This window comes from Argentina silus, assembly GCF_951799395.1.
Source record: "Argentina silus genome assembly, chromosome: 14".
Classification (NCBI taxonomy): Eukaryota; Metazoa; Chordata; class Actinopteri; order Argentiniformes; family Argentinidae; genus Argentina; species Argentina silus.
In genome coordinates, this window is record NC_139668.1 from 17,907,130 (window position 1) to 17,917,129 (window position 10,000).

Here is a 10,000-nt window from a genome sequence, read left to right on the forward strand (position 1 = left end):
CATAAACACACACACACCAAGGGATGAGGACGTGTCCCTCAGCGTTTCTGGAGCGGTTCCAGGATTGTTTCCGATCTCAGAGCTCTAAGTAGGTTCCAATGTTCCGGATTGTTCTCTCCTCCTGACAGGACACAGACAGGACAGGACCGCTCTCAGGTCTGACAGGACGGTGACGGGGGACATTAGGTGACTCCGAGGTGAGCACGTATCATTTTATTTGTGTATTGCATGATTTAAAAAATAAATAAATAAATAAAAATGTTTTTAGGGCATTTCTGCTTTATTGGGATAGAGACAGTAGAGATTGACAGGAAGGATGGGAGAGAGAGAGAGAGAGGAGGGATGACATGCAAGATAGGTCGAGGGTCGGAATCAAACCAGGAATCTTGCGATTACGTGGTATGCGCATTAGCGTGCTACGCCACTAAGCTGCCCATGTATTGCATGATTGATTTTTATTTATTTACCTTGATGTAATGTATTTGATGAGACAAAGGTTACCCAGTGTATAACTGTGATTAACCTCGTTTGTACCTAGAACCTCTTACGACCAGTCCAATAGGAGACATTAGAGAGTAGACATACTGTACAGTTATTTATTGCCACTGAAAAGAGTTTTTAAAGATCTACGGGTCATGTAGAAAAGGTCAATGGCTTGTTAGTGAAGGGGTTGTTTTGATTCAATAACGGCACACTATTCATGCCCAGCAGCTGTTTGAATGAGCACAATCACTATCGGACTGATTAGATTGTGTGTGTGTGTGTGTGTGTGTGTGTGTGTGTGTGCGTGTGTATGTGCGTGCGTGTGTGTGTGTGTGTCTTATCAGGTTTGATTTCACTGTTCAGCAGGTAAGCACAAGAGATCAGAGAGGCGTATCACAACAGAGGGGAACAACATGGCCGGTGACGACTCATTTCCTTTCTTTTGATCGTCGACCCATTGATCCCCCCCCCCCCCTTTTGTTCCAGCAGGTCAACACAGGTGTCAGTATGAACGGCTCTCAACATGGCAGCTGTGTGGTGTCCCTGCCCTCCAGCGCCCCCGTCCACGGGCCCGACTTCAACGCCTCTCAACATGGCAGCTGTGTGGTGTCCCTGCCCTCCAGCGCCCCCGTCCACGGGCCCGACTTCAACGGCCTCTACATCGCAGCCGAGGTCCTCATCTCCGTCCTCTCCATGTCTGGCAACATCCTGGTCTGCCTCGCCGTGTCCCGCAACCGCAGACTACGCACCGTCACCAACTACTTCCTGGTGAGGAACTAAATACTGGGAGTAAAAAAAAAAAAAAAAAGATTCACAACCTAATATACATACAGTACCAGTCAAAGGTTTGGACACACCTTGCCAAGAGTGTGCAAAGCTGTCATCAAAGCAAAAGAACTACTTTGAAGAATCTAAAATATAAAACATATAACCCTAACCCATATTTTGGTTTGTTTATTTTTGTTTATTACATAATTCCATATGTGTTCCTTCATAATTTTGATGTCTTCAATATTAATGTAGAAAATAATAAAAATAAAGAAAAACCATTGAATGAGAAGGTGTGTCCAAACTTTTGACTGGTACGCCATTTAGCTGACGCTTTTATCCAAAGCGACTTTTACATTACAGTGAGTGCATCCATTCAGTATATATGGTCCCAGCAGGAATCAAACCCACAACCTAAGCCTTGTCAGCGCCATGCTCCACCAACTGAGCCACAGAGGACCATAGAGAATCCAAATACACTCAGTTCCAATCTCAAATTCAGTTGTCAATTGTGTTCCTCACACCTGGTCTTGTAGGGCTCCAGGTGTGCAGGCGAACACTACAACACCTCGTTCCACTCATAGACCACAATAAGTTGAACCAGTGTAAAGAAAACAACTCATGTCCACATCAATACGCACATCAATAAAAACTCATGTCCAAATCCTTCTTTGTTTTTCCAGGTGTCGCTGGCAGTGGCAGACATCTTCGTGGGCCTGCTGGCTATCCCCTGTGCTGTCCTAACAGACATGGGCTTGCCGCGCCACAACCTGCCCTTGTGCCTGCTCCTGCTCAGCGTGCTAATCGTGCTAACGCAGAGCTCCATCCTGAGCCTGCTAGCGGTAGCCGCGGAGCGCTACGTGGCTATCCGGCTGCCCCTGCAGTACCAGCGCATCATGTGCCCCAGGAACGCCAGGCTAGCCCTGTTCCTGACCTGGTTCCTGGCCCTCCTCTCTGGGTCTTTGCCCCTGATGGGATGGCACGGCTCACTCCCGCTCTCTGGGTAAATCAAACTTCTCAAATCAAACTTTATTGAATCTCTGAAAAGATGAGATGCATTTTAAAACATCTCAATGTACTTTTATTGTAAATAAAATGTTATGGCTTGGCACTTTATTATTATTATTAGTATTATTATTATTATTATTATTGAATTATAACAGTACTATAGAGTACAAGATGCTCATATTTGTAACAGCAGTCCACTGTTGCAGGTCCTGCCTCTTCACCTGTGTGGTTGACTTGACCTACATGGTCTACTTCAACTTCTTTGGCTGTGTGCTGGCGCCCCTAGCGGTGATGTTCATCATCTACGGACACATCTTCCTCACTGTGAGACAGCAGCTGAGGCGCATCGCGGCCGGGAGAGGTCCACCGGGGACAGGGGGGGGTAGCGGGGGTGCAGCGGCCCGGCCGGAGGGCCCCGTGGCTGGGACTGGAGACAAGAGCGACGACTCTGTGAGTGGGACGGAGGGTTGGAGTGTAGATGGTAGTGGGGGAGTCAGGATAGTGGATAGAGCTTGGTATGGGGCACAGCGCCCTGGGGCTGGAGGTGGTAGATGGGGATGGGTTAGTGAGGGCAGGGCTGGGACTGGGGGGATTGAGTCTGACCCTAAGTCTGGGTCTGGGGTCCCGACTGACTCAGGGTCAGGGGCTGCGTCCGGAGGTGAGGCCAGGCCAGGGGTCGCCACCGAGGCCAAGCGAGCCCTGCGTATGCGTCGGGAGGTCAGGAAGGCCACCTCTCTGTTCCTGGTCCTCTTCCTGTTCATGCTGTGCTGGCTGCCCATCCACTGTGTCAACTGTGTCCTGCTGCTGTGCCCCGACTGCCCCGTGCCGCGGCCACTCAGCCAGGTGGCCATCTTGCTGTCCCACGCCAACTCCGCCCTCAACCCGCTGCTTTACGCCTACCGTATGAGGTCATTCAGACACACCCTCAAGGGACTGTGTCACTGCCACCGCTGCAGCAGGGAGGACGGCCTCGCCAACCCCAAAGAGGACATGTGACCTAGGAACTTGAAATATGAACTGACGTTTGTGTCATGTCATTGTCATGCACGGTGTCTTTGTTTTGATGACATGTATGTCATATCTTTGGTCACTGTAATGCCTGGGTGTGATTTTTTGTTGGTGAAATACTGTTAAAAGCATCATGAAGCTACAGTTTGTGGAAACACTACAGCTGTATGGAGATGAACATCTTGTGTGAATGAGCATTCATCAAAAGATAACACGTCAGGTGATTGTAAATGCATGTATATTAAGCAGAGAAACTCTTCGGACAAATTAAATAAAAAATTAAATAAAATTATTAAATAACATAACAGCAATAGGCTATCACTCATTTTCTGTGTCGAGTTAGGTCTCCACATTGTTATGACATGCTGTTAGCCACAAGATGGCGCCAGTGCACCAAGATCAGATACGCACAGGGATAATAAATTAAAAATGTAATTAAAACTCAAGACAATTCTGGTCAAACTAAGCTCTATTAGAATCACTGAGCAAGATAAAATAATTTTTACATAAAAACAAGTTTTGATATAAAAGTAGCATTAATCATCAATCAATAAAAAACAATACTGTAGACCTACAGGCATTAGTTTGGCACTTTTTATACAATTCTGCACAGCCAAAAGTGCTTTAGAAATTAGGCATATTACATTAATTCATTATTAACATTAGGTCAAATGCAATTAAGCAGTAGAGATTGACTTGATTTAATTGATCACAGGCATCGATATGATATATTCATCTGGCCATGATTCGATCAGAGGTGTGCTGTCATATCCCACAATGCACTGCAGATGACCTAAGGCTGAGACTGGGCTCCGATACCAGATGTACCCCTTCCTTGAAGTAACCGCTGATCTGACACAACTGGATGGGTGAAAGCAACAATTCCACCACAGTATGTTACACCAATCCAGTCATGTCAGATCAGTGACTACTGCAAAGGAAGGAAGGGACATTATATATATATATTTTTTTAAGATATTCAAACAAGGCCTGAGACAGTTGTTTGTGTGCGTTCCGGCTCTATTCCAAACTGTTCCTCCCAGTGTTTCCCTGGCCCCTTACCCTCAGACAGACACAGCACTGAACACTGGCGCAATCGTCTCCAGTAACACCCAGGACTAGGAAACATGTAAGAGGATCAGTTTGGAACTGTCTTCTTTTCCCCCTCCTCTTCTCCTTCTGTCCATTCTAAACCTGCACTGCCCAGGGGGTGAAGGTGCCAGGCTCGGCAGGAGGGCACTGAAACAGATCAACACATTTCTAAGGTTATTACACTGAGTTTTAATCAAGGTCTGACTCAACCTCCCTGATGTAACAAAATCAGACAAGGACACAGACGCACGCACGCACGCATGCACGCACGCACACACACACACACACACCAGTTTGGTGAAGCGGTCTTCACATGCGTTGCGGATCCTCTCGGGCGTAGCGGGGCTGTCCAATCTGAAGGGCCCACTGAGTCCTGACTCCGCCCTGGCCACCGTGATGGCGTCTTTGATGGCGTAGAAGACAGACGCAGCCAGGAAGAGAGGGGGCTCCCCTACCGCCTGAAACCAAGAACAGGGCAATGAGTAGGGCCAGGCGGGGTATCTACCGGGAACGTTTCATAATAAGAGTCCCTGAGTCCCTGTTAAGAGGGGCCTGGGGGTGGCGGCGAGGGTGCAGCGGCTAGGCCAGAGAGTACTGCGACCGGGATGGCGATTCAAACGGGTATCTACCGGGAACGTTTCATAATAAGAGTCCCCGTTAAGATCAGACAGACTTCACAATAAGAGTCCCCCGTACCTTGGAGGAGAAGATGGCCTTGTCGTTGGGAGCGTCGCGGAGCAGGGAGACGCTGAGCTCCCGGGGGATGTCTCCGAAGGCAGGGATCTTGTACATGCCTGGGCCACGCGTGAACAGGTACCCCTGGGGGGAGTACTTCAGCTCCTCCAGAGTGTACAGACCGACACCCTGCATGAACCCCCCCTCTACCTGCACAACACAGAGAGAGAGAGAGAGAGAGAGAAAACGACCAAAGAGAAGAAAAGAGGAAGAGCTTAAAACCACTTCCACACAGCACTACACCACAGTGTGTGGGAGGAGAGATTAGATTAGATTCAACTTTATTGTCATTGTGCAGAGTACAAGTACAGAGACAACGAAATGCAGTTGAGAGGAGCCTATATTGGACTGTTTGTGGTGTGTGTGTGTGTGTGTGTGCGTGTGTGTGTGTGTTGATCCATACCTGTCCGATATCTAAAGCCGGGTTCAGACTCTTGCCAACATCCATGACTATGGAGGTGTGAACGTTCTGATGGGAGAGGAGCGGAGCAGGGGTTGAAGGCTTGTTTACAATGTCTTTAACACACACACACACACACACACACACACACACACACACACACACACACACACACACACCTTGTGGCTGCCTGTCAGGCAGTCTATCTCCACCTCAGAGCAGGCCACTCCGTAGCTGAAGTAGTTGAAGGGACGCCCAGAGTTGGTCTCAAAGTTATAGCCCAGATCAGGGGTCCTGAGGAACACAGGGAACGTCAGCACACAGGCTCCACCAATCACCACGCACTAGAGAGAGAGATTGGCCAATTGCGGACGGTCACCACAGCCCGGTTTCTCAGGGACTTACTTGTAGAATCCATTAGCGCTCAGATTCACCCGGTCAAAGTAGGCAGCTCTCACCTGGAACGACGCAAAGGGAAGAATGAGACGGGGAAGGGGAGGAGAGTACCGGAGCGCCCATGTGGGAACGCTGCAGGGAGAGGGAGAGGGAGAGGGAGAGGGTTACAGGGTGGTCGTTTATCAAGCTACTGACCCAGTCCTCCCAGGAGCCCTTGGGATTTTTGGTTTTGTATGGTTCCAGACGCTGTGACAGAATCTCACACGCGTTCTATCGAGAGAGAGAGAGAGAGACAGACAGAGAGTCAGAGAGAGAGACAGAGAGAGAGAGAGAGAGACAGACAGACAGAGTCAGAGAGAGAGACAGAGAGAGAGAGAGAGAGACAGAGAGAGAGAGAGAGAGAGACAGAGAGAGAGAGAGGGGTCAGACAAACTCAAACTCTATCTTCATGTAATGTAGGATTTTCATAAGTAAGACTGTCCCAATAACAAGAAAACAACATAAAAATACAGATTATTCCTTCCTTGTTGACAAAATACTAGGAAAAAATAAAGTTCCAAACATTGGAGTGGAGTGAAGGGCTCCCTGTGTGTGTGCGTGCGCGTGTGCTTGTGTGTGTGCGTGTGTGTGTGTGCCTTACGTGCACAGCGGCTCCGTTGAGGTCAGAGGAGGCGGAGGCTGCAGTAGGGCTGGTGTTGGGAACAGTGTTGGTGCTGGTCTCTGTGATGTGGATCTTGGAGCTGGACACACCTAGAGCCCGACTGGCAACCTAAAACATGCCCAAACACACGACTGGCAACCTAAAACACCATGCCCAAACACACGACTGGCAACCTAAAACACCATGTCCAAACACACGACTGGCAACCTAAAACACCATGCCCAAACACACAACTGGCACGCTAAAACACCATGCCCAAACACATGACTGGCAACCTAAAACATGCCCAAACACACTGCTTCATTCTCCATTCTGTGGCTGAAAATCACCTAGACTCACCCTAGATTCTCACACAAATGTGCGCACACACACACACACACACACACACACACACACACACACCTGCACCATCTTGGTATGTAGTCCTTGTCCCATCTCTGTGCCTCCGTGAGTGACTAGCACTGAGCCATCTGTGTAGATATGAATCAACGCCCCTGCCTGGACAACACACACACACACACACACACACACAGATGATGTTCATCTCATATGAACACACTCACATATAGACACAAATTCTGACAAAGTGTGCACAGACACACACATACACACACAAACACACACTGACCTGGTTGAGGAACGCAGCAGTGAAGCTGATGCCAAACTTGGTGGGGATGACTGACAGCCCTCGCTTGGTCCAGCGGTGCTGACTGAACACACACACACACACACACACACACACACACACACACACACACACACACACATTACAGTATATTTATGTACTTCTTATGTTAGCTCTGCCATGGTTAAAATGGGATCTCCAGACATGTTAGTGGGTGCGTGCGTACGTGCGTGTGTCTGTGTGCGTGCGAGTGTGTGTGTGTGTGTGTGTGTGTGTGTGTGTGTGTGTGTGCGTGTGCGTGTGTGTGTGTGTGTGTGTGTGTGTGTGTGCGTGTGCGTGTGTGTGTGTGTATACCTGTTGTACTGTTCTATGGCAGCTCTGCGTTGGTTATAGTGGGACCTGTGCAGACACTGGTCCCAGCAGCGGGTCAGAGTGATGTGGTCCAGTAGCTGGTTGTAAGGGGTTCTCTCTCCCTGAGTGTACAGGTTCAGACGACGCACCTGCAGACCAAACACATCATCATATGAGCTGTGGAGCTTTCTCAGTGTGTGTGTGTGTGTGTTTGTGTGTGTGTGTGTGTTTGTGTGTGTATTGCATATATTGCACTACTGTTTGTGGTGTGTGTGTGTGTGTGTGTGTGTGTGTGTGTGTGTGTGTGTGTGTGTATATATGTATGTTACCTGTTCGGAAGGCAGGCCCAGGCTCTGCGCCACGTCAGCCATCCAGCTCTCAGCGATCATCATGCCCTGCGGCCCCCCGAACCCTCGGAACGCCGTGTTGGAGGGCAGGTGTGTCTTACACATGTAGCCGGTCCCGCGGATGTTAGCTATGCTGTACGAGTTCTCCATGTGGAACAACGCTCGCTCCAAGATCTAGAACCAAGGACAGGGCAGGAGAACCGTAAGACACAGAGACACTCAAAAGATCCATCAGACGGAAGAGTTATTGATAATAACAACCAATAATTATTATTATTATTGGTATTTGATTTGACTTGATTCGAGTTTACTCATTCAGTGCCGAGGGTGAGTAAAGTCGCCCAAATTGTCAACATTGTAGAGCGCCGAGGGTGAATTTACCAAAAATGCATAAATGATGATGCTTCATTTTGTAGCCAATCAAAGTATTGTTTTTAGGTAAACACCACATAGAACTCTTGGCGCTCTGGATGTTGAGTGTTCCAGAACTCTTTGGCAGTTGGTGAGTAAAGGTTACAGATGATTAACCGACGCAAAGTTCACTCAGCCGAGAGTCGAAGGGTTTTCTCCTGAGCTTCTCCTTCGTGATCGCTATGAGTGTTTATGTTTAGCAAAAGGGAAGGAAGACACCTCATACTCAATTGTGATTGGTTAACGGAAGAAATGTATATGATTTTTTTTTTTACTTCCGCTGCCCAAGCTGAGCAGTGTTCACGTGAAGGAACATGAAGATGGCGTCGCCTACAGATCTCTACAGTTTTCCACCCGCTGCCCAGACCTGCCGCTCCCGTGTGGAACCCACTTCAGAGGAGAGAGACGCACAAAGACAGGCGTCCTGCAGGACGGTACTCACTGAGAGAGACAGGTCCATGGAGTTGCCAGCGTTTTGGTAATAGGTCACGTCCAGAGCCACCACTCGACCTGTCTTCATATAGCCCACCTGAGAGAGAGAGAGAGAGAGAGAGAGAGAGAGAGAGAGAGAGAGAGAGAAAGAGACAGAGAGAGAGAGAGAGAGAGAGAGAGAAAGAGACAGAGACAGAGTCAGGTGAAACACTGCTCCCCCTACAGTTTATTTTGTGTAACTGTGTGGATTGTGTGTTTGTGTGTTCTGTTTGTTCTGTCCCACCTTATATCGTCCGTAGAAGGGATGACGGCCCCCTGTCACCAGCATGTCCTCATCCCTGTCCAACATACACCTCACTGGCCTCCTCAGCCTGAAACACACACAGTTGGATACACACATCTCTATAATGACTCTGGTGTGTGTGTGTGTGTGTGTGTGTGTGTGTGTGTGCGTGTGTGTGCGTGTGTGTGCGTGTGTGTGCGTGTGTGTGCGTGTGTGTGCGTGTGTGTGCGTGTGTGCCTACTTCTGTGCAGCCACAGCAACCACTGTAGACAGGACGGTGGACCTGCTTTCTTTCCCTCCGAATCCTCCTCCCATCCTCTTCACCCTGATAACCACTCGACTGGCCGGGACACCCAATGCCTTAGCAACCAGACTCTAGGAGGGAGAGAGAGAGAGAGAGAGAGAGAGAGAGAGGGAGAGAGGGAGGGAGAGAGAGAGAGAGAGAGAGAGAGTGGGAGAGAGTGGGAGAGAGTGAGAGTGAGAGATTTGGAGGGAATAAAGATGAAGCTGTGCGTGCGTGTGCGTGTGTGCGTGTGCGTGTGTGTTATTTGCGTCCTTTGCACCTTTATGCTCATCCTAATGAAGTAGAACATATTGTAAGTATGATGTGTGTACCTGAGTCTTGGTGGCAGACTGTGTGGAGACAAACAGTTCCATCTCCCCGTCCTCTCCTTTAGGGACCGCCACCGTGCAGTTGGTCTCCAGGTAGAAGTGCTCCTGACCTCCCATATGCATTTCACCTACCAAGACAGAAACAAAAGTGAACACACACACACACACACACAAATTCTATTTTTGGCAAAAATCGGCAATAATTGGCAATTTATAATTGGCAATTTCAGCTTGCAACGCCAACATTGGCAAATTACTAGTTGCTTGTGCTGACGTGAGTGGATTGGTGCTGAGGTGAGTGGATTGGTGCTGAGGTGAGTGGGTTGGTGCTGAGGTGAGTGGATTGGTGCTGAGGTGAGGTGAGTGGGTTGGTGCTGAGGTGAGGTGA

The 10,000-nt window shown here is 48.9% G+C and overlaps 2 protein-coding genes across 2 annotated transcripts in view; one reads left to right on the forward strand and one right to left on the reverse strand.

Moving 5' to 3' along the window:
- Nucleotides 1–3,255, forward strand: part of LOC310814738 (adenosine receptor A1-like) — a gene marked incomplete at both ends in the record, with an annotated part of 3,572 nt that extends 317 nt beyond the window's left edge. Inside the window, 4 exons of the mRNA XM_083684238.1 lie at nt 129–156; nt 973–1,251; nt 1,935–2,254; nt 2,466–3,255. Coding sequence (XP_083540364.1) covers nt 129–156; nt 973–1,251; nt 1,935–2,254; nt 2,466–3,255 — 1,417 coding nt within the window. The remainder of the gene's footprint in view (nt 1–128; nt 157–972; nt 1,252–1,934; nt 2,255–2,465) is intronic.
- Nucleotides 3,256–3,936: 681 nt separating this feature from the next.
- Nucleotides 3,937–10,000, reverse strand: part of xdh (xanthine dehydrogenase) — a 16,840-nt gene continuing 10,776 nt past the window's right edge. Inside the window, exons 21-36 of the mRNA XM_083684239.1 lie at nt 9,616–9,740; nt 9,242–9,375; nt 9,001–9,088; nt 8,728–8,814; nt 7,857–8,048; nt 7,531–7,676; nt 7,180–7,261; nt 6,954–7,049; nt 6,531–6,659; nt 6,086–6,160; nt 5,900–5,952; nt 5,674–5,788; nt 5,498–5,563; nt 5,056–5,244; nt 4,650–4,817; nt 3,937–4,506 (exon numbers count right to left, since the gene is read on the reverse strand). Of these exons, the coding sequence (XP_083540365.1) occupies nt 4,456–4,506; nt 4,650–4,817; nt 5,056–5,244; nt 5,498–5,563; nt 5,674–5,788; nt 5,900–5,952; nt 6,086–6,160; nt 6,531–6,659; nt 6,954–7,049; nt 7,180–7,261; nt 7,531–7,676; nt 7,857–8,048; nt 8,728–8,814; nt 9,001–9,088; nt 9,242–9,375; nt 9,616–9,740 (1,796 nt within the window). The 3' untranslated portion in view covers nt 3,937–4,455. The remainder of the gene's footprint in view (nt 4,507–4,649; nt 4,818–5,055; nt 5,245–5,497; nt 5,564–5,673; nt 5,789–5,899; nt 5,953–6,085; nt 6,161–6,530; nt 6,660–6,953; nt 7,050–7,179; nt 7,262–7,530; nt 7,677–7,856; nt 8,049–8,727; nt 8,815–9,000; nt 9,089–9,241; nt 9,376–9,615; nt 9,741–10,000) is intronic.